Genomic DNA, 26,022 nt, shown 5'->3' on the forward strand with positions numbered 1-26,022 from the left:
TGCAGTTATATGATATTGTCAGTTATGTTACATGTGTCTGTTTTGTTACATGTATTAACGACAGCTTAACTGCATTAAATATGATATGTATGATTGTATAATACAAATAGTCCATGTGTGCTAATGATATAGTAACTATCACATTTCATTTATAAAGCAGTAGCAATTAAACCTTAAGATTTGTTTTTAAAGTTCAAGGACTTGAATAAGAATTGACAATTGACTTTGATTAGCAATAAAGAATCAATAATGTTGATCTTTATACCTCAAAATAGCTAATATTAACAAAGCAATCCATTTGAAAAGTGTAAAACACATTTGTAATATTTTCGGGGGGCAAGTTTGATATGTATATAAGAGAAGCTTCAGTCATTCTAAAAAAATAATATTTGACATATCATCATATGATGATGACATTTTATCAATGTGAAAATGTCAAAGGCATGGTGTAAATATTTTTCAAACATTTTCAACTATAGTTGTTTCAATTATGTTTTCAGTAGTGAAAATGGCAATAATTTTCTGTTATTGATCCAATACAGACTCGTGACTTGTGTAGATTTTGTTATGACAATGAATACTTGTGAAGTGATCTTTGCCTGTGAATTAGACATAATATGTGATAACTATGTAGATATAACCACTCGTTGTAGGACTCTGTAAAAGAGAACCAACTGTTTGATAAACATGTTTTTGAAATGAAATCATGATCAACAAGTTCATCCCCCTGAGGCTTCGCGTACAATAGAATTTTTTGCCTTTTCGCCCTTTTAAGTTTCCTTGTATCCTGTCGGACTAGCTAGAATAAATATTTCAACAAACAAAAAATATAATAAAGACGTTATTACTAATGTATGTTTTATTGATGATATTAACAATACAATTTGAAGTTTTGAAACCAGGAAAATATGTCTGAAAGGATGGCTGAATTAACTGCTAGTAGTATCAAATTAATATACAGATAATTCAAACATAACTGCATGAGTGCAAATGTTCACTATACTATGCCAGATATATTTATTATTATTATGAAAATTTATATGCAAATGAGTTGTAAACCGTAAAGCAATAAAGAGCTTGAATTTGATAGTACTTTTACAAATTGAAGTACTTAAATAGGCATGATTTAAAAATGAGAAAAAAATATTGATACATAAAGTGTAAACTCATCATATAGGAGATTTCAGAAAAGATGGCGTGACGTCACAGAAAGTTTACATCCGGGTCCTCAAAGGTACAAACACAATATGGCGACTAATAAAAACAATAACAGATACGTACATCACTGCTACAAAATCGATACTGTGACAAAAGTATACACCTTCATACTTACAAATTCTGACATTAAAATAGTTTCTTATTGTTTCAGATGTTACAGACATTTATATTTACGATTTCTTATTGCTAAATATATTTGTGTAGATTTAGTGTTGAGGCCAGCTTGCGAAGCGGTGCCGGGCCGTCACATGTACCCGCTTTTTGTTCACACGTAGAAATCCATGTTGTGAAAAAGTTATGAATAAATAATTGATTTCAAAGTATCATATTTCTGTAATACACGGAAAATATAAATATAACGAAATGTGAACCACCTGGTCAGACCACGGCCGCTCGTGCATGGCTTCGCCGGTAGATCACCTCGGTCAACAGCCAATAGTTGGGAAATTAATAATATTTATACGTAATAACCAACGTATATCTCAATAAGTACTTGTAAAAGATATATATTTCGTTATTTCCTATGTATATCTGGTTTTAAATAAATGGTATAAACCACTGTTACACATAAATGAAGATGTATGTGTACGTACACGTACAGTATTGCTGCCGATATCTCGAAAAATATAAAATAGTGAAATCGTTCAATTTCATGAGTTTATTTTTTAATTTTTAGTCACTTTTATTCCATGTGCCGTTATGTGAAATGCCAAATTGAGGTGATATTACTTTTAAGTAATTTGAATGCATGTTAGATAGACTACATTTAGATTTATGAATTACAACATAGCTAGATCGTAATACTATAAATGCCGACCAGGACACATTGCGCACGGCTTCGAGAATCCTAAAATACTCGAAGTTTTGTTTTAAAATATGATAAAAAGAAACTATAAAATGACTCGTTTGAATGTCATAAACTAAATTCCAAAATTTCTGACGAAAAAGTTAACCAGAATATATAATTTTGTGACTCTGAAAAATGACGAAATTCGGGATCTCGGCAGTACTGTACGTAATGGCTGCCGTGCGCTTGGGGTAATCTACGAAGGCAAATTTTAATTTGGTCATAATCACACATCGTAAGATGTTTTACCAAGTTAAACTTAGAAAACAGTAATCGCTTATTAAAATGTCATTATATTATTTGGGGAAACTTGGAATTTAATATGTAGTTTCTGTTAATTTTGTAACTTCTGTCAATGTTTATACGTATGTCTAATGTCGACCGTGTTTTTACTCGTGGCGGTCGAAAATGGAGTATAAACAGAGTAAAATATATGAATACCAGATGTTTATATCTAAATATTTTTGTTAAATATATTTATTTACCCTTTTTATAATTAAAATAACGCAATAGTTCTCGGATTGTCGCACTATTTATTACAATAGGATGTAACAATCATCGCAAGCGGCTGTGTTCCCACTATGTTTATGTGTAGATATACAGAGTTGTACCTTTGAGCGCCCGGATGTACCTTTGTGTGACGTCATCGCCATCTTTTCTGAAATCTCCTATAGTGCTGGTAAAAAAGCTGATCATAACTCATCATAAAAAAAAGTCAATTTCAAATACAAAAGAGTGTTTTACCTTTAAATTTTAAAAATAAACTGCCTTGTAAGTGTAATTGGGCATGAAAACATCAAATCAAGTCACTGCAGAAAAAGTTGGTTTAATGGTTTAATGTAAATTTTCTTTGTTTTCTTCGCTTCTAGTTTTTGGCATAAATGACTTTATAATTTTATAAAATCAATATGTTGATACATTTGCAAATTAAATGAGACTGCATGAGTGAACAATCATATTGTCCTGACCTTTATCTTGACCTCTTCTTAACATTTACCCTTACTTTGACCTCTTCTTGCCATGTGACCTCTGCTTACTGTAACACTACTTACAGATATGTCATTATGAGAGTACTGAAAATGTGCTCTATATGATATTCTTAACATACATCTAACTAGGTTACTATATTTGTAAGATGACCAAATACAAATACTTCATTTTAAGACTCTAATAACTTAAAGGTTGTAACAGGAGAGGAGAAAATGTAGCGGCCAGACCAGGATTCGAACCCAGGACCCTTTAAACACTAGCCGAGTGCTCTACCGACTGAGCTACCTGGTCACTGATGATCGACCCAGTCCAATCCCGCTACACTCCTCCCTCCTTTCTCGAAGTCTTCGCCCTCGAAGACATATGAGACCCTTCCAAACACCACCATCGTGGGTTATTTAGTTGGGCACCAATTCTGTAACAGGTGAGGAGAAAATGTAGCGGCCAGACTGGGGATTTGAACCCGGGACCCTCCGAAAACTACCCGAGTGCTCTACCGACTGAGCTACCTGGTCCCTGATGATCAACCCAGTCCAATCCCGCTACAAGGTTAACAAAACATGTTGTGGTCAGACTCTTACAGAAGCTTAGTTAGGTTTGATTAGTGTAACATCCTATTTACAGTAAGGGTCATTCTTAAAGACATATCAGGTTTAAGTGGTGGATGAAAGCCCATAGTACCGAGAGAAAAAAACACCAGCCTACCTGGCACCTGTCCGACATGAGATTCAAACTCGCCACCATGTCAATACGGAGGGTTTTTTTGTAATGTGTTGGGACATATAAACTATTTGACCACCGCGGCCCCATTATCACAGTATTCTCAGTAATCTGTAAACCACCACATATCTCTTTGTGAGTTAAAAGGAAATTGTATTGAAAAAAGTGATTGTGAATTAAACCATGATTGATTTAGAATCAATAATTATCACAGTTAAGCTGCAAAAATGTTTAAAACAAAATATGTGCATGTTTTTATAATTTGTTTCTGTTAAATGTCAGTAAAAAATTGATCCTTCGGTTGACCAGTTTATATTGATGGAGAGGGCTTGTATATATATATGCATGTTGACTGTTGCCCTATTCCCATTGCCTTTTAAGATCTGACAATGAAATTATAATTCTGAAATGGAAAATGATCAAATCATATTTTTTATTAAACAGTTTCTTTTTCATGAACATGTGGTAGATAGTAGAGATTTAATAGAGGATAGACTATTTAATATGGTATATTGTTTAGTTAGCAGCAAAGTCTCTTGTTTTAAAGTCATATAACAAATAAGAACTTAAAAGCTGTCTTAAATACATTAGTATGTAGCTCACTGACCCATCAGTATCACAGCGGTGTTGTCTCTGTACACGCATCCATTTCCACCTGGGTAGCACTACTCTGAGAACCTACCTGGAGTTCATAGATCCGACTTTGATGTCGGAAACACAGTTTTGATGTAACAATTTCGAGGAACTCTCCTCGGAATGTCCTGGAGAAGAGAAGGCACAGACAGAAGAGAATGACTGTGTTAACCCAGGCCATAAAATATGTAGAAATTCTTGCGCGCTCTATCTGCAGCATAAGTTGGCTGTCCTGAAGCCAAGATGGAGGAAATGTCTTGTTGATGACATTCATCACGGTTGGTGGCAGTACGAGCAGGAAGTAAATCGTGGACAGTGCTAGTGTTGTGTGTGTTAGCACCATCTGGTGGGGACCGAGATTATGGGTATGTTTTACGGGCCTCTTTAGACAAAGCCCTGTGACGATTAGGACATTGAAGGTGAACAATAGCGCAAGGGGGATATACGAGTAAAAGGAAGCGGACATCCACGGCCAGATCATCGCATGAATGTCATTCTCATTGTGAAGCGGAAAACAGTGATTCATTAGTTCATATGTCCACATAGCATGAATACTAACTACTACAAGTCCCACTATTATGATGACGGCTGCGAATTTGGCCATAAATATAGTGCACATCGATGAAACTTTCCACGGATGCCAAATCACAATGTATCGGTCAATTACCATGGCAACAACAAACCAGATTCCAGAAAACGATATCACACGCATAATAAACTGCCACAGCCGACATAACCAATCGGATCGGTTATCTATTGTTTTCTCATCAGCCACCTCGGCAATCCACTCGGAGCCCAAGAACAAATACAGCGTGAGTAGATTAGCTATGGCATAGGAGGACACGTAGAAGCTGATTGAGTAGGGTTTGAATGTTTTCTGACGAAGCACAATCAGAGTGAGAATGTTGCCAATAGATCCTATTAGAATTAGGATTGGAGGCATGTAGAACGTGAAAATCGTATTGAGGTTCTGCATCTCTAAGTAACTAGCATCATAATCACTGTATGTGGGGTTGTCGTAGTCCATTTGGTGGGTGGACGAGTTGAATGTGTGATTACTGTCGTCTACAATACTGGCTGAGCTCATTAAGCCATAATGTTCTGCGATTGCAACGGAGTTGGACATGGCTAATGTACTTTAGTAGTTGCTGAAATATCTTTGAGTCTGTATGCTGAATGTATTTCTCATGTGTGAGAGAAAATTTCGCATTGACGAGCTTGCTATAAGCTGTCTGAATTAGGTGCTCAAAAGACTGAACAATACAAGCACTAGTAGTGGAATAGTAATAACAGATTTACCACTGAATTCTTGTAGAGGGATCGGCATAAAATGTCGCTGGTTACAATTTACATTTGTCTGCTTTATCTGGCGATTAATTCAGTACCGATATTGATCTACTTATCGTGAAAGGCGTATAGTGATCTGTCACAAGATTCTCCTGAAAGTTTGAATAGAGATTGTATGTATGTATTACCCTTTTTAATAGTACACTTCCTAGTAAACGGGTTAAAATGTAGGTCACTCTAGCCTATTCATCATCAATTCATCATATGCGTGCTGTCAGCGTAGTTTTTGGCGAGTAATGTTTCCTTGATGTGGCACGTGATTAGGATTCTAGTTGATGCAATCAATAGAAACAGGGAGACTTGCAATCCGCCGCACGTTTGAAAGTCGTTCCGGTTTGTGTTGAGTGGATTTTGTCCACTCTGTCTCAAGTACGTTGTCAAGCTTGGAATATTTAGTTGTCACAATCTATCCTGCTGATTGGAATCCAGTGGACACATTGATCATCTGTTATATTGGTTGTTTTTGTTTGAACCTTTTCTTCATTCATTTCTGAAAGTCAAGAAAGAAAGGATCATGAAAGATACACTAATAGATTATCAGTTATGAAAATACACTACTATTTAGGTACATTTCATTGGAACACTCCGAACTAATATCTCAATTTTTGAATCAATGAGGTTTGACTACTATTGGTTTTCATGTATTAATTGGCCCAATGAACAGCCAGAATTATTTTAATGCTGGTTCCTTTGTAGTAGCTTGTGGCTACCTCATAATCCTACATGTAGGAGACAAATATTCTATGTATTCCAGGAAACATTACAGTAGAATTTATATGGTCATGTAAAGATGTATTTAATGACTTAATAAATTTGTCAAAGGAGAGTAACCATAATTTTGTACAAGTTTGAAAATTCAATACCATGCATCCAGTGAGAAAAATAACCATTGACAATTCATTGAATAAATATAAATCTCAAAATGCATTGTGTTGCTGAAAAGTGAATCTATTTTAAGTTTTGTAGCTTGCTAATTTTTTCTTTCCTGATTCAATATATAGAAGGTCAGTGAATTGTGCACCGTGTTCAATATGTTGTGCAACCACAAAGCCAAAATCATTTCACGATGGAAATTCTATTCTTGGTGTCTAGCACATAATCAGCCAAGGAGTGCGTGTACTGCTTTCTTTGTGACATTTGCTGGTTGGGATGAAATAGCTTGGGGAAATCGGCTTCCTATCAGGGAAGCTTTACAAACAATTTCTGATATAATCACCAATATCTTTCATGCTAAAGCCAAAAATGCATATGTATGTCCTACAAACACGTATCTTTGGTTTCTGCAAAATAAAAATCTTTGAAAAACAATTGCAACATGGTTTTACCATTTACTATAATTGCTTTTTTCTATATTTTTTTTTTTTTTTTTTACCTTTCTCATTTCCTAACGTGTTGCTCTTCTATCAGTCGGTATCAGTTTTGCTCTTAACATTCCTTATCAATGACCCTTGAGCATAGCTTTGATGTTATCACTCAAAATGACATTGTATTTTCAGATTTTAGGCTCTTTCTTTTATAGGATAAGGAAGTAATCAACAGATAAAATTGTATTGCTGTGTAATTTGTGATAATCTTTTATTTGTTAAATTGTAATGCATTATCTGAGGTGAAATGATATGATTAAAAACCAGCCTTTCCCTAGAGGCGAGGTAATGTGATGTAGTTTGTTTGTACTTTGTAGAAGAAGATATTGCAAAGTTAGTTGTCTATAATGATGGTCAGCTGTTTATTGTAAAAATGTAAGAAGTCATTGTATTTATATCAAAAAAATCTTTAAAAGTTTGATATATAAAACAGAAACTTATCAAGAATTTGCATGTTATTTTAAAGATTAGCTGTAATGACAAAAAACTTAATTGAAAAGTTTGCCAATTTGCCAATTGTGATTCTAAACTTTCAGAAGCAACACAAATAATGTGGGTTTTTTGATAAATGATTTTTTGATAAAACAATTGCACTAGAGCAAATTAAAGCTGAACATTCACTGGGTGATAGAAATCAATTACTGATGAATGCCCTAAAGTTCTGGTAAAAACTCAATTTTCTTTGAGCAATTATTGTTTGTATTGGTTTTTTTTGGTATCAAACAATTTTAAGATTATTCCAAAGGTTATAACAAATAATAGTTGAAATAATGGAGAGATTTTGTTGCTAAATAACTTTTTGAAGGTAAAAAAAAAAATGGAACAAAATGGTCATATTGATCTGATGTCATCATCATTAGAATGGTACCACGATCATGAGTGAGCTGTTTTTGAGTACTGGCCATCAACCATCCCCTATAATCCTAACGTTCAAGATTTAAAAAAATGAAGAACAAGAAGCTTAGACGTAGACTTCCCCGAAGCTAAATGGTCACTAATCATTGTTCTGCATCAATAAAGATACTCCACTGCTGACAAGTGGTATCTGTTCTCCATCCAGGAGCAGTCAATTTAGTATTTTTCTACAGTTACAAAAGTTACTTTCTTTATACCATGACCACCATTGAAAAGTTTGAGTTCCTAGTTTTACTCTAAAATAAAAATATTAGAAAAAATTAACAATACATCCCGAAATTCTGTTCTATATGGATTGAAGTAATGATTGCGCATGCACCAAAAGCAATGAAAATTATTTTACATTATTTTTTGTAATTATTAGACATATATATATATACATGATTAAACACCAATTATTGTTCAAATGATGAGTATCGTTTATGATTGTCGGCAATGAATTATTTTTGATTGTGAGACACCTTTATTTTATATTAATATTTCTTTACATAAATACTTTCTTTTTAAAAAGAATATATGATACTTGGATAAATATAGGCACCCTCGAAGCTTGCGCATGGTCCTTGGCTGAGCAGACACCTTTATTTTGTGTTTATATTTTGTTACGGACAAAAGCTTTATGGATGTAATATAATTCCTCATTGGACCTATTGAAGATCTAGCATCAGAATCCTTTTTACAAAGTCAGGGTACTGATTTCTCTTCTTTACACAGATAATGGTAACGCATTGTCACTGAGCATTAAGTAGATTACAATTGTCGTCGGTCTAATATGGCTGAGGTTTGCCATGTCAGTCAGTGCTTGATGCCCCTGAGATGAAAATTAGGACTGTATCTTAGATGACATTGTTTCTATCCTGAAGCATTTCTAACATCAAGGGATCGGCTTGGGATTGAGTTACAGAATCGTACTCATGACCTTTTATAACTTGTGCGAATTATGGCTGCGAGTATTTTGAATATGTAGGAAAGTTTTGTATGTGGAAATTGATTATCAACAAAAGATAAAAGAATAGATAAATTGGTATAATGCATTTCTTACAAAATGTATGGCACATAAAAAATTGCTAATGTGCTGTTGTTTTGGTACAAGTCCTATAGTGTAATTAGCAGAAAATGTTACCATCCTTACATATAATTATTCAGATTTAAGTCTTATGGGTGTACATGGATATCTACGTAGTCAGATTTGTAATATACAGTTCTACTTCAGATGATACTATAATGTATATCATCAAAACCACACTATACACTGGAAATAAACGATTAGTATTAATTTGTATGAATTCATCCTTACATCCGTAGTAAATAAGACATTAGGGCTAATGTGTGCCACACATCTGTATTTATTCAACAGTTGTTGTGATTTTTATTCAGGATAAGTTATAAATTTAACATACCATTGCTAGTCTCTTGATGCAATTTAATACAACTGTCTTACAATAGAAGCTCTATCAAATATTCATCCAAAATCTGAACTCTACAGACATGAATACTATAGAAACACTCTTACCCTCTCCCCCTTCCCTAAACTTATGTATATCTGGCCTCATTGACATTATATTCTTAACACCCATAAAAAATGCATTCCCAATAGTGTTTTAGCTTATACCCTATGATGATATAAGTGCCCTCAGTAACACTAATCTTAACACCCATAAATATAACTGTCCTGTTGACATGCATAGACACCCATAGATACAACTGTCCTGTTGACATCAGCATAGACACCCATGGATACAACTGTCCTGTTGACATCAGCATTGACACCCTTGGATATAAATGTCCTGTTGACATGCATAGACACCCATAGATACAACTGTCCTGTTGACATCAGCATTGACACCCATGGATACAACTGTCCTGTTGACATGCATGGAAACCCATAGATACAACTGTCCTGTTGACATGCATGGAAACCCATAGATACAACTGTCCTGTTGACATCAGCATGAACACCCATAGATACAACTGTCCTGTTGACATCAGCATGGACACCCATAGATACAGCTGTCCTATTGAAGTCAGTATGGACACCCATGGATACAACTGTCCTGTTGACATCAGCATGGACACCCATAGATACTACTGTCCTGTTGACATCAGCATGGACACCCATGGATACAACTGTCCTATTGAAGTCAGTATGGATACCTATAGATACAGCTGTCCTGTTGACATCAGCATGGACATCTATGGATACAACTGTCCTGTTGAAGTCAGTATGGATACCTATAGATACAGCTGTTCTGTTGACATCAGTATGGACACCCATATATACAGCTGTCCTGTTGACATCAGCATGGACACCCATGTATATAACTGTCTTGTTGACATGCATGGACACCCATAGATACAGCTGTCCTGTTGACATCAGCATGGATACCCATGTATATAACTGTCCTGTTGACATCAGCATGGACACCCATGGATACAACTGTCCTGTTGACATCAGCATAGACACCCATCGATACAACTGTCCTGTTGACATTCATGGACACACAAAGATACAACTGTCCTGTTTACATCAGCATGGACACCTATAGATACAACTGTCCTGCTGTCATGCATGGACACCCATAGATACAACTGTCTTGTTGACATGAGCATAGACACCCATAGATACAACTGTCCTGTTGACATCAGTGACACCCATGGATACAACTGTCCTGTTGACATCAGCATGGACACCCATGGATACAACTGTCTTGTTGACACGCATGGACAACTATAGATACAACTGTCATGTTGACATCAGCATGAATACCAATGGATACAACTGTTCTGTTGACATTAGCATGGACACATATGGATACAACTGTCCTGTTGACATGCATGGACACCCATGGATACAACTGTCCTGTTGACATCAGCCTGGACATCCATGGAAACAATTGTCCTGTTGACATGCACGGACACCCATAGATACAACTGTCCTGTTGACATCATCATAGACACCCATAGATACAACTGTCCTGTTGACATCAGCATGGACACCTATAGATACAACTGTCCTGTTGACATTAGCATGGACACCCATGGATACAACTGTCTTGTTGACATCAGCATAGACACCCATAGATACAACTGTCCTGTTGACATTAGCATAGACACCCATAGATACAACTGTCCTGTTGACATCAGCATAGACACCCATAGATACAACTGTCCTGTTGACATCATCATGGACACCCATGGATACAACTGTCCTGTTGACATGCATGGACACCCATAGATACAACTGTCCTGTTGACATCAGCATAGACACCCATCGATACAACTGTCCTGTTGACATCAGCATGGAACCTATAGATACAACTGTCCTGTTGACATCAGCATAGACACCCATAGATACAACTGTCCTGTTGACATCATCATGGACACCCATGGATATAACTGTCTTGTTGACATGCATGGGCACACATAGATACAACTGTCATGTTGACATTAGCATAGACATCTATAGATACAACTGTCCTGTTGACATCAGCATAGACACCCATAGATACAACTGTCCTGTTGACATCATCATGGACACCCATGGATACAACTGTCCTGTTGACATGCATGGACACCCATAGATACAACTGTACTGTTGACATCAGCATAGACACCCATAGATACAACTGTCCTGTTGACATCATCATGGACACCCATGGATATAACTGTCTTGTTGACATGCATGGGCACCCATAGATACAACTGTCCTGTTGACATCAGCATAGGTTTGTTTGTTTGTTTGTTTGATTTATTAACGTCCTATTAACAGCTATGGTCATGTAAGGACGGCCTCCCATGTATGCGGTGTGTTGCGTGTATGTTGTGAGAGGTGCGTGTTTCGGGAGACTGCGGTATATTCATGTTGTGTCTTCTTGTATAGTGGAACTTTTGCCCTTTTTATAGTGCTATATCACTGAAGCATGCCGCCGAAGACACCAAGCAACACACCCCACCCGGTCACATTATACTGACAACGGGCGAACCAGTCGTCCCACTCCCTTTTTGCTGAGCGCTAAGCAGGAGCAGAAACTACCACTTTTATAGACTTTGGTGTGTCTCGGCCAGGGGACAGAACCCAGAGCCTTCCTCACAGGGGCGAACGCTCAACTCAAGGCCAAAAGTGAGGCGGTGCCAAGGGAGGCATTAGGAAGGATAAAGTCAGTTAGGAAGAATAGAAAATATAAGATCCTAAATTTAGTCGCCTTTTACGATCATGCAATAGGGGCAGCAGGTACAATTCTAACGCCCTACCTGCAGGGCCACATCAGCATAGACACCCATCGATACAACTGTCCTGTTGACATGCATGGACACCCATAAATACAACTGTCTTGTTGACATTCATGGACACCCATGTATACAACTGTCCTGTTGACATCAGCATTGACACCCATGGATACAACTGTCTTGTTTACATGAGCATAGACACCCATGGATACAACTGTCCTGTTGATGTCAGCATGGACATCCATGGATACAACTGTCCTGTTGACATCAGCATAGACATCCACGGATACAACTGTCCTGTTGACATGCATGGACAATCATAGATACAACTGTCCTATTGACATCAGTATGGACACCCATAGATACAACTGTCCTGTTGACATCAGCATGGACACCCATGGATACAACTGTCCTGTTGACATGCATGGACACCCATAGATACAACTGTCCTGTTGACATCAGCATGGACACCCATGGATACAACTGTCCTGTTGACATGCATGGACACCCATAGATACAACTGTCCTGTTGACATCAGCATGGACACCCATGGATACAACTGTCCTGTTGACATGCATGGACACCCATAGATACAACTGTCCTATTGACATCAGTATGGACACCCATAGATACAACTGTCCTGTTGACATCAGCATGGACACCCATGGATACAACTGTCCTGTTGACATGCATGGACACCCATAGATACAACTGTCCTGTTGACATCAGCATGAACATCCATGGATACAACTGTCCTGTTGACATCAGCATAGACATCCACGGATACAACTGTCCTGTTGACATGCATGGACACCCATAGATACAACTGTCCTGTTGACATCAGCATGGACACCCATGGATACAACTGTCCTGTTGAAGTCAGCAAGGACACCTATGGATACAGCTGTCATGTTGGTATCAGTATAAATACACATAGATACAGCTGTCCTATTGATATTAGTATTGATACCTAGAGATACAGCTGTGCTATTGATATCAGTATGGAAAGCTATAGATACAGCTGTCCTATTGATATCAGTATGGATACCTATAGATACAGCTGTCATATTGATATCAGTATGGATACCCTTCGATACTGCACCCGCTTAGACATGAGTATGAATACTCATAGATACAGCTGCCCTTTAACGTAAATATCATTAACATTTGAAGGTACAACTGTCAGTTTTAACTTAAATGTATACATTCCTGTCCATTTAAGATACTCTAACAACATTTTATACAGATGTTCATCGATTTAACTGTACATTAAAGACAAACAACTTTTGTACACCTTGTTAACCCTAAGTACATCAATGATGGTGATTTTATGAAGAAGTAATCCTAATATAATGGGATTTTTGCAAGATATAATGCTTGGCATTTATATAGTAAAACTCATTCATAGCAAACACACTTACATTAAATTCATGGTTATATTTGTTAACATTACAATTTTCAATCACTGCAGACGTATATAACGAATTTAATGCTTATAACAAAGTGATTTTGTTGGTCCCAAAAAGTTTCATTATAACCTTGTCTTACTGTAAAAGAAAGTGACAAATCTAACTTACCAAGGAGTCAAGATTGAAATGTTAGATGTCAAATAATCCTCATTTGTCACAGTTTTAAACTAACACTGAAAGAAACTCCATGTATAATTCAGGTCTTTTATCACCTGACAAAAAGAGCTGAAAATATCCCTAACATTTAGATACAGAGATAACAGCAGAAGATGGCTGAACGTTCTTCGTGTTACAAGAGCTTCTGTGAGATGTGAAGACTGGTATATAAATAACACTAGTGATGATAAAAAAAGTAAAGAATAAACACTGAATGTTATCATAATAATAAGTACATTAGATAAGTATTTTATCTCCCCAATACACACTTACATTAAATATTACATAGTCTTATCATTGTACAGATATCTCTCTCCCTACAGCCATTCCTTTACAAATAATTATTTATACTTAAAAATCTCATCGCTGATAGCTGGAGATAAGATGTAAGACTTACCTATGAGAGTATTGCCAAGGTTCACATCACACCCTTAACCCTCCGATATTGTGTGTGAATATCAGAACAGATCACGGAGATGATGGCCTCACTATTATAACCACACAGACGATAGCTGCTGAGAGCTGGCACCAATGCTCAGAGAGAAGACACCGCTCCTGATATTATATAGTAGTCGTTGCTTATCACACCTAACTGGTTTTGCTCTATGGAGCTAATTATCGTTTTTTTATCCCTGCATTGTTCATTATCTTAATATTCCTGTCATCATTTTCACTGTTAACTTGATTTTATCAAGATAGTAGATGGTGGTGTCCCTGTTTTTAGTTTGTACACAACTTTAATCAGAGGTATTACAATGAGTGACACTAGTTCTCGCCGAGGTGCTGTTGTAGAGACAGTTGTATTGACACTAGAATGCTACAGTATTGTACTGATTATTAATCCACGGTACAGTCAATCAACGTGGTGTTAATCCATGATGCATTCTACATACATAATGGAGCAATGAAAATTTTAATTACTTCACTTTCTTGATTTACATATGTCTATCCACCATAAATATTTTTGAGTTCATGTAAAAGCTTTTTTGGAAATTGGTGAGCTTGTTTAAAATAGAATAATAACATGAAATTGAAAAGCATTTGTAAGATTTTGAAACAGTATTACTGAAAGTTAGAGATTTTTACTCTAAATATTAGAAAATAAATGAAAATGCTTTGGACTTACTTTGAGGGAATTTTAATTTATTCTAATATTTTGGAATCACAATTACTACTATTCAAAGAAAGATTTGCCTATTCCAAAACTGACTGATAAAAAAATCTTTTATTTATATCTTTGTCTGAATGACAGGTGGTAGAAACCTTTGTATAATCAAATGTATTTAGGTATTTTGATCCCTTAGTGAGAAAATATCAAAATTAATGCTCAATTTGTTTTAAAAAGGACCATTAAAAAAGTTGCAGGTTATCAAATTTCTATAATGCTTGCTGGCAGATTTTCCACTTGGAAGAATACTTCTCAAAGCAAATATCGCTAACAAGAGTACTAATAAGCACACGTGATCTTAGAGGGTATCGGTCATGATTCTATGGATAATATATGTCCTATATATGTTACTTAATTTGCATCACTGAATGTTCCAAGAAATATGTTTAAAACAGTTGAAGAATACGCAAACATTGGGTTGTTGACATCCCTATTTCTGTCAATAAGTACTTAGAATAGCCTTTAATATGTATCGGACACCGTCATTAATACGAATCTCCCGATTGTTTCCTGTACTAACGACCAGATTATTATAAGTAGACAGAGCACTGTTAATTATATCCTAGTCACATCTCCATTGTGTATCCATACAGGTTTGTCTGCTCTGTCAGAAAGACTGCTGATTACTGTCCACCTCAACCAACACTGCTTGATTGATCAATAAAACTGCCTTTATAATAGGCACATCTGTCCGTAGGAGGAGCTTAGCAGGTAGGGAGGGGCTCTTTATCAGGGAGGGGCTAATACCTAGCATGATCATCAGTCTGGGTTGGTGGAGCTTCTTATCAGAGAAAAAATGTCAGGGAAATGGCAGGCTTTTAGGACTTGGTAGGGATCCTTAACTGAGAGAAGGAATAATAGTGATATGGTTTATTTCTACAGAGATATGGCAGATTCCTAGGGCTCATTATTAAATGAGATGGTTTATAGAAAAATGGCTGTCTGGATTTGTTGAGCTCATTATCAGGGAAAGGAATTAGGAAGAAATGGTAGAATAATAGGTCTTGGTAGTGATCTAGGATAGGAGACATTACAGAATTATCAGACTTAATTGGTGGATATCCTTATTAGGAATAATAGAGAAATGGTACATTTCTAGGACTTGCACTGCTCATCATTTGAGAGGGGATGGTTGAACTTAAAAAGAAATGATAAACTTTTAAAGCTTAAAATGCTTTAGATTGAGCTCCACATTCAGTAAGGTTGAATTGGTATGGCTTTATTGTTGAGGGGGGATTAAGAGGATCCTTTTTCTAAGGCATCGTGGGTCACCGAGCTCCTTATTAGGAAGAAACAAATAGAAATTTATTGAATAGGGACTTAAATGAATAAGACTTCTTAGTCTGGTAGAGCTACTATATGGTTCTCTGAAGTTGTAGCGTATTTCAAGAAGTTTTCATCATTAGTGCCAAGGGTCTTTTTACCAGTCTTTTTTGGATTTAAGTTTTGTCCTCTGGTCCAGCTGTTCCAATTGGAGTTGAGTTTGTCCTCTGGTCAAGCTGTTCCATTTATTTGGAGTTGAGTTTGTCCTCTGGCCAAGCTGTTCCATTTGGAGTTGAGTTTGTCTTCAGGTCAAGCTGTTCCATTTGGAGTTGAGTTTGTCCTCAGGTCAAGCTGTTCCATTTGGAGTTGAGTTTATCCTCAGGTCAAGCTGTTTCATTTGGAGTTGAGTTTGTCCTCAGGTCAAGCTGTTCCATTCAGATTTGAGTTTGTCCTGAGGTCAAGCAGTTCCATTTGGAGTTGGGTTTGTCTGGGGTTGAGTTTGAGTCTGGTCAAGTTGTTCATTTGGTCAAGATGCGAGTTGCTGCTTATGAGTTTCCTTAATTCAGAGTCAAAATTTAATTTTCCTATCACTATATACAACTTAAGTTAATACTTGCATTTATATAGCCACTAGATACTACAAACAGTTCCATTGTTTTTGCTGTTTACTTCTTAGATGTACATTATGTATGTATATGCACATCTCTTATACCTTTTTGGTCACACCTTTCTCTTGACTCTTGAGTCTGTGGTTTTTGATATGCTTATGATTGCCTATTCCATGCCACTGATTGTCTAGTTTGTGGTTTTAATGACAACCTTTATGAGTATATAAGTATTAACACCCATGATGCTCTCTTGTTCTAGGGTAAAGTGTGATGGAGGAACTACTAGATAAGTAAGATGTTTTAGTGTCGCCTTACAAAATCTGGTAAAATATATATTCAATGCCACAAATGTATATACACATCACTCCTCAGCTGAGGGAATAAACTATTTGTACTTAAAAAAGATATATATATTTATATATCAAGGACTGTTCAGTGGCACATACAAAATTTTCCTATTAATAATTCATGTTTCCTTCAACCAATTAAGCTCAAACTTGATACAATATTTCCTTACCAAAAACTCCCCATAGGTATTTGCTTTTCAGGTCTAAAGGTTTGATTAAGGTGCAAGGTCACTTACTAAAAATAGAAGTTTCATTTTCGTATGTTTACTCGTGATGCCTCCGTTTAATTCAAAGAATTTTTGTATATATTGTTACCATTTTGTGTAGTAACTCTTTGTCATGCAAGTTCTATTCCTTGCCGCAGGTGTCTTCTGTTCTTGACATTCTGTTTTTGACAAACACATCGTAGGCATGACAGCCACTCATCCTCAAGCTCTGGTGAACATTAGCACTGCTGTAATGGAAACTTGATCTGTTGAATGAGGAAGTTTAGTATCAGAGACCTCATAATGTTTCAATGATAATGAACAAATGTCTTTTTAACAAGCATAAAACTATAAGGCTAGAACAAATGTCTATATTCAATTAATATTATGCAGATGAAACTTGACAATCCTGCGGATTACAGTCCCTCGGGTATAAATGACATGGTTTAATGTCCATGTGATGAGAACCAGAGACAACGCCAGTAAAAATGACGACATTTGACAATATTTAATCCTTTCTGTCAGTTATCTTTCACTGCCGTACAAAGGATTTTTATAAAACAGGAATTTTTGTTAATTTTTCATTTGCTGGGAATAATTGGAAACCTTTAGTCTTGACACGTGGAACATTTTGTGATTATGTTCTAATAATAATTTCATTTTCAAAAGTCAGTTGCCATATGAGATGTTTGGTAAAGGTATAAAAAACTGATTAAAAACCTTGTACTGAAATCCTATTAATTGATGAGAAACCTACTTATAAAATTCCAGGGGGTCAATAAATATTAACCTTTGAACATATTACTGACCAAAAATTATTCATATTGTTTTGCCACCTGAGGATCTGTTCACATCTATAAAGCTCTTCAGGGTATTTTTTAGAATCAAACTGCATTCAGTTGCCTTATGGCTTCTTATGAATGCCAACTGGGCAATGGCAAATTTAATGAAGCACGCTATCAATGTGTTTACATTTGATATTAATTTTATAATGAAATCTTTTGTATCCAAAATGAATAAATCATTCATTATCGCCAAGGACTGAACAGGCAAATTCAACATCTATCTTCTATGATGGCTGGAACGACAATTGTGCCGTTGCAATGATAATGATGTAAAAAAAAATTGGATGGCAGTTCAAGCATTGAACAATATAGTGGGGTTACAGTGAAAATCTAAATGTAGTGTAATATATAATTATAGTCTCTGCAAGGTAAAAGCTAAGGTAGGTGGATCAATGCGTCAATCCATACTCCAAATAAATGTATATCTGAAGAGGCTGAGAAACTTGCTGACATGATATTGTCCTTGTTGCTTTAGATGACAAAAAAATTGAGAACTTTTGTTTGAATATAGAAAAAAGTTCAATGTGGTATCCACCGGAACCTCTATTTATATGTTGTTATGGATGAATTTGCTGCCTGATAGAGTTAGATAGCCGTGGTATTGTGGTGCAGCTAGAGTCTACATTTCCTCATCAGTTATTGTGTACATGAAGCCATTGTCGACATACTATGAATACAATAAGGATCGAGGATCAAACCTGAATACCAAACTGCAGATAAATTGCAGGTCACCAGACACATATTCATGATGTAGACCCTTATAATTCTTACAGCATGCCAGTACAACAATTGAAAAGTTGGCATTCTATTGGAAGTTATTTAAGACTTAAATGATGTCAATCAACAGCAGTAAGCTTGTGACACAGCTGGTCAAGGCAGCTGAACTAACTAACAAATCATTATGGCTGTTGGTCATTTACTAATTGACCATTTGGATGGTCAGATGGCCATATACTATATTCTATACACCAATTAAGATGGCCAGGTTGCCAAGTGGTCAAATGTTTCAACTCACTAGCGGTATCTCCTTTGTATTCACAGATTAATCAGATATACTGTTGGTAAATAAAAACACAAAGACAGGTTTGGGCCAAAAGTAACCAATATTTAATATTATGTAATATTATGTAATAATACACAATATATATCTGTGGAAACGATAGTCCCTAAATATGAAATATTGGTCTTCTGCTAATAGACAGTAACAAACTAGAAACTACAACATAAACACCTAATCACTATAAAAAGAAACATTACAAAGCATAGCTAAATCATATGGGATGGGTGGGATGGGATTTTGTTCCATGAGGAAACACCAACTGTATAGAAATTGAACAGGTGTTGGAACCTGGTGATGACTAGACACCATCACAGTGCTCAGGAGACTGTACTGTACAAGTCCTAGCATGGTAACCTATAGCCCTTCAACCTCTGTCATTGGCTAGAATGTGCCAGAACTAGAATGTGATTGGCTCGTCACCAAACCTCCCCAGCATAGGGATCCCATAAGGGTCTCAGGCCCTAACCCCACATGCTGTACTAAGTCATGTAGCCAGCAGCTGTCAGAGGAAGCAAGGTGACACATTGGCAAGCAAAGGAAGCCCAAAGGACCCATTGCCCCTAGTCTGGCATACCAAGCATGAGTGCACAAAGCCAATAGCTGACAGAGGATGAAAGTGACCCCTGGTCAATCAGAACATGTAAGATAGTGGGACCGCCAGAACTAATTAGGTTTCCACATCCCATCTTTATTATTAATACTGTATTAATGATTTAATACCTACATTAATTCAAGTTGACCTACCTGATTCAGAAGTTATATTGTTATACCTAATGTTCTGTAAAAATTCCATCATTAATGCACAGGACTGGATTTCTTTATTTTTAGGAAATTTAGAATCTGCCAGAGCCTTCCACAATTTTAAAAAGAATAAGATACTTATCACTGTTGATTCTTATATAGAAACAATTAAGCTTATAATTTCAATTAACTCCAAATAAATTCAGATATAGTTCGAGACCTATACAACTGCAATGCAACAAGAATTGACACAATAGTGCATTGTTTGTTGTAAGATTTCTTATGAAACCATGTGTAATATGGAACAGATGATCTGTATATAGTCAGCACTGTAATATGTGTAATTATCACATATACCTACAGATCTCATGTTATCTGTAACATTCGCCAAGGAAATTATACTGGATTTTAATGTCTGTGAACACCTGTCAAATTGTTTATCATATCTAGAATTTATTACATGCTACATAAAATTTGCGGATGAGGTAGCATTCATACCTGTTCTTGATTTAGATGTCACTATTGTAGAAAGTCATGAACTTAATAATGTGTTAGACATGGATATTGTCATTACGTATGTTGTGTAATGGGCAGATGCATATGGTAGGAAGTGTGCCACTAAAAACAAATGCATTTGTACCATAATTCTTATTAAGAGTAAAGCTATATATATACATTGTAAGTTATGTTTATTTATATATTTTACATACAAATGTTTGAGGAAACAATATAGGGCACATTTTAAAATTTTATCTAAAAGCATCTGTACACAATAATGTTACCATTGTTTCAGGTACTCACAAGATAGGTTCAATTTAATTGCATGAATGCCGAAAAAACACACTGAAATGTAACTATAATAATCTTAAAATGTATTATGAAATCTATATTTTGTAATTGTAAACGATTATTAATGGTTTCCCTTAATTACTTTTTAGCTCACCTGGCCCAAAGGGCAGGTGAGCTTATGTCAGGGTGCGGCGTCCGTAGTCCGTTCGTCTGTCTGTCAACATTTCCTTTAAAACGCTACTAGTCATAAAGTTTCGCATGGATTCTAACCAAATTTGGCCAAAAACATCCTTGGAGGCTTGGGGGAAGGGGAACAGAGTTTGTATAAATTTTGGCTCTGACCCCCTGGCTACTAGTCATAGAGATCTGCATGGATTCTAACCAAATTTGGGCAGAAACATCGTTTGGGGAAGGGGAACAGTGTTTGTATAAATTTTGGCTCTGACCCCCGGTGGGCAGGAGTGGGCTGGGCCCAATAGATGAAATAGAGGTAAATATTAAAATTCCTTTAGAAAAAAAACAATGAACCTGTATTCAGAACATAACTTGGCATTGCAAACCAGGTGAGCGATACAGGTCCTCTGGGCCTCTTGTTCTCAGTTCTACCCATAATTGAAAAAGAGAGATTTGAAAACAAGTGATTTATGGTTAACATGAATTTTGACAAAAGCAGTTGGTTACAGCTATATATTGTAATAGAAGTTACAACTGAAGGGGCCATTCTTTAATTTGTACACCCCTTAATAGGTCCCTAATATAGTAGTAACCAAACCAATCTGAGGAACAAACTGAGATGGCCAATCAGAAAGATCAGTGTTTGTAAATCAAATTAACAAAAACACCCTAATTCCCCTCCCCCCTCATGTGTGTATGTAGTTATAACCACTGCATTTTACAAGAGCCAATCGGGGTTTTTTGTGAATTCAAACCTCTTGTATGTTTGTAAATTGCTTGTTTGATCATTGAACTTGTCCTCAAGGGACACAAGTATTTCCTTTGATTAGCGCTTCAAAAACAAATTAAAATTGTAAATCATCTGATTATTTTTGAATTAAGTTTCTGAATAGCAGCTAAACAAGTCTGACCATCTATTTATAGAGACAAATTCATCTAAACAACTCTGACCAGTCATGTATAGAGACAATTTCCTTTGCCAGTGTACTTTAATAAATGCTATTTGTACTTTTATGGTAACTCCAACAAAATAAAAGGTTTGCAAAAAAATTTTTAAAAAAATCCTTAGATCCACATCAAACATTACTTTGAATAAACTGGACTCCAAAATAAGATTTAAATTCCTTTGAGAAGTTTCCTATCTTGTTATTTATTAGTTTAATTGAAAAAAAAAACACACAATTTAAAGTAAACCAGTTTATCTACTACAGTGATGCTGAAAATTCCTGGGAGGGTGAATTGTTACATAAAATCAGTAGATAACTGCTTGCAGGATATTCCATGTAATAAGATAAATTCCTTGGTTGGCTAATTAATTGAATTACATTATGTACTAATTTCATGTTGATTTTTTTTTTGTAAAAAAAAAATAATTACTGTATTCGACACATTATAAGCGCCACTATATATCTCTATAAGCTGTAACCCCCTCTTCTTTTTGAGGTCTCAATATCACTCTTTTTGTACCTCACATTAAAATGCAGACTAAAAATATGAAAACTGTGTAGGTTTCTTTATTGGATTCCTTTTTTAAATTGATTTACCGTTTTACTTTCAACAATAATTTTATGAAAGGCTAGTCCAAATTTCATTCTATTAAGCGCCTACTTATTTTTTTAAGCATCCTGAAATGAAAAAAGAAGCTAAACTAAGAGTAAAATCATCTTCTTTTCAATTTCAACCATTCTTGCTAAACACTTATAAGTATTACAAGTATTAAATGAATTTGAGACATATCGTATTCGACCCAATAAGCGCCCTACGCGTTTAAAAAATTGAAAAAAGAATGAAAAGGAGCTTATAAGACGAAATTATTGCAAATATATACAGTTTTGTGTAGTTATGGTCTTTATTTATGCCTGGGCAATTGAAATCGAGGCCTCAAAAAAGGGGAGGGGCGCTTATAGGGACATGGGTACTTTTTGGATAGAATACGGTATTTCATATTTTACCAAATATAGACGTACATGAGAAGATTAGTATTCATAAGTCAAGGGAAATTCAAAATATTCCATCAAAATAGGTAAAAAAATCTATTGTCTAATACATTTGCAAGATCATTGTACTGAATAAGAGTAAGGGATAATCACAAAAATTACCACACTTGACCATCGAGTCCCCCACCCTTGCTATAACTATTTCATATTTTTACTTTTATCTGCTTTATAACTATAGGAGCATGCATAGCTTGTTTCATTTGATAACAGAATCTCTGACATTATTATAAGGAATGTGTTCCTTCATGTCCACTGTTTTTATGGCTTCAGATAATGACACAGTAATTAGTTCGCTAATCTATCCCTTATATAAAGGTTATAGTAGGCCCAAAGAAACCATAGATTGGAGTATTATGGTTCAGATCCGTAATGGATTTCATGGTACATTGTGCTTAATCCACGATACAATTATTGTACAATATCATAATTACCTATGTGCTCATGTAGTACTGAAGTTTATTTAAAGAAGTTAATTAATAGGAGATTGATTAATACAGGAAGAAGGACAACTTTTATTAGCCCACCATCATCAGATGGTGGGCTATTCAAATCGCCCTGCGTCCGTGGTCCGTCGTCCGCCGTCCGCCATCCATCGTCCGCCGTCCGCCGTCCGTCCGTAAACAACGTATTTCTTAAAAACTGCTGCAGGGATTTTGTTCAAACTTCACATGGAGGGTCCCCTTGGTCCATATTTGTGCCATACAGATTTTGAGGCTGATCGGAAAAACAAGATGGCCACCAGGCAGCCATCTTTGATTTTGGCAGTTGAAGTTTGTTATCGATATTTATTGAGAACTACTGAAGGGATTTTGTTCAAACTTCACATGGAGGTTACCCTTGGTCCCTAGTTGTGCCATACAGATTTTGCGGTGAACAAGATGGCCGCCAGGCCGCCATCTTGGATTTTGATAGTTAAAGTTTGTTATGGCTATTTCTCAGATAGTACTGAAGGGATCTGTCTCAAATTTCATATGTAGGTTCCCCTAGGGACTTAATTGTGCATATTGCATTTTGGGACCGATCGGTTAACAAGATGGCCGCCAGGCAGCCATCTTGGATTTTGTTATGCAAAGTTTGTTATCGCTATTTCTCAGAAAGTACTGAAGGGATCTGTCTCAAAATTCATATATAGATTCCCCTAGGGCCTTAGTTATGCATAGCGTGATTTGGGACCGATCGGTCAACAAAATTGCTGCCAGGCAGCCATCTTGGATTTTATATTCAAAGTTTGTTATCGCTATTTCTCAGAAAGTATTGAATGGATCTTTCTCAAATTTCACATGTAGGTTCCCCTAGGGCCCTAGTTGTGCATATTGTGATTTGGGACCGATTGATCAACAAGATGGCCGCCAAGGAGTCATCTTGGATTTTGATAGTTGAAGTTTGTTACCGCTATTTCTCATAAGGTACTGAAGCGATCTGTCTCAAATTTTATATGTAGTATGTTTGAAAAAGTTTAAAAAGTAGAGAAAAGATCCATCTTTCCTTTGTCAGATATAGATCATTCTTTGGTGGGCGCCAAGATCCCTCTGGGATCTCTTGTCTATTTTACTACAGTAACTTTAATTAACTGTACTAAAGTTTTTTTCCCCAATTACTTTAAAGGAGATAATGTGAAGGATATGTATGCATGTACTGGAATCATAACCAACTTTCCATTTTACTTGATTTTAAATGGATCTTTCCAAGTTCTTTACCAAACTTTAAAGGATCAAAGCTCATGATCAGAGTACTTGATTGAGCTACTAGTACTAACACTGACTTTTATCAAATTGCATTTCGTTCTTGGTCCATGGTCCTTCCATCCATAAACAATTCTTGTTACCATTATTTCTTGGAAAGTCACTAATGGGATCTTTCTCAAATTTGGTGTTCCTCTTGGTATTTGTAGCTATGCATATTGCATTTTTGGTCTGATCTGAAAGCAAGATGGTTGACAGGCAGCCATCTTGGATTTTTGACATTGTAACATCACAATTTCTTAGAAAGTACTGAACTGATCTTTATCAAATTTCATAATTATATAGGTTTGCCTTAAATGATGCCTAGCTATACATATTGCATTTTAGGACCTAAAACAGATTGGATGTTGACAGAAGAGATTTCAAACATATAATATCATTTCTTATATAAATATATACTGAAGGTTTTTCAGATGTAGGTTCACCTATTCCATAGTAATACATATCACAATCTGGTAGAAAATAACAGTTGATCTTTTTGGTTTTTAGCCCACCATCATCAGATGGTGGGCTATTCAAAACGCTTTTTGTCCTTGGTCCGTGGTCCGTCCTTCCGTCCGTCCGTCCGTCCATCCGTCTGTTAACAATTCTTGTTATCGCTATTTCTCAGAAAGTACTGAAGGGATCTGTCTCACATTTCATATGAAGGTTCCCCTAGGGCCCTAGTTGTGCATATTGCATTTTGGGACCAATCAGTAAACAAGATGGCCGCTAGGCAGCCATCTTGGATTTTGATAGTTAAAGGTTGTTATGGCTATATCTCACAAAGCACTGAAGGGATCTTTCTTAAATTTCATATGTAGGTTCCCCTCGGGCTCTAGTTGTGCATATTGCGTTTTGGGACCGATCGGTCAACAAGATGGCCGCTAGACAGCCATCTTGGATTTTGATAGTTAAAGATTGTTATCGCTATTTCTCAGAAAGTATTGAATGAATCTGTCTCAAATTTCATATATAGGTTAATTCCCCTAGGGCCCTAGTTTGATTTGGGACCGATCGATCAACAAGATGGCCGCCAAGGAGCCATCTTGGATTTTGATAGTTGAAGTTTATTACCGCTGTTTCTCAGAAAGTACTGAAGTGATCTGTCTCAAATTTTATATGTAGTATGTTTGCACAAGTTTGAAAAGCAGAGAAAAGATCCCTCTTTCCATTATCAGACATAGATCATTCTTTGGTGGGCACCAAGATCCCTC

At 36.1% G+C, this 26,022-nt stretch overlaps 2 protein-coding genes across 3 annotated transcripts in view; one reads left to right on the forward strand and one right to left on the reverse strand.

Moving 5' to 3' along the window:
- LOC138315619 (ATP-dependent RNA helicase DDX1-like) overlaps positions 1 to 26,022 on the forward strand; it is a 293,511-nt gene that overhangs the window by 211,329 nt on the left and 56,160 nt on the right. The window lies entirely within an intron of this gene.
- On the reverse strand, positions 4,117 to 14,846 carry LOC138315621 (cysteinyl leukotriene receptor 2-like). 2 transcript variants are annotated; one of them, XM_069256772.1, is made up of 2 exons: positions 14,284 to 14,846; positions 4,117 to 6,245 (listed from the first exon to the last, which is right to left on the reverse strand). In XM_069256772.1, the coding sequence occupies exon 2, from the start codon at positions 5,532 to 5,534 to the stop codon at positions 4,392 to 4,394; it is 1,143 nt and encodes a 380-aa protein (XP_069112873.1). In that variant the 5' UTR covers positions 5,535 to 6,245; positions 14,284 to 14,846; the 3' UTR covers positions 4,117 to 4,391. The 2 variants fall into 2 exon arrangements, with proteins under 2 accessions (XP_069112873.1, XP_069112874.1); XM_069256773.1 differs by lacking the exon at positions 14,284 to 14,846 and adding an exon at positions 13,839 to 13,965.

The sequence above is a fragment of the Argopecten irradians genome, chromosome 2 (assembly GCF_041381155.1).
Source record: "Argopecten irradians isolate NY chromosome 2, Ai_NY, whole genome shotgun sequence".
In the NCBI taxonomy this organism is placed as follows: Eukaryota; Metazoa; Mollusca; class Bivalvia; order Pectinida; family Pectinidae; genus Argopecten; species Argopecten irradians.

Coding starts and splice junctions, on each gene's coding strand:
- LOC138315621 (XM_069256772.1), bottom strand. CDS start 5,534: ATGTCCAACTCCGTTGCAATCGCAGAACATTATGGCTTAATGAGCTCA.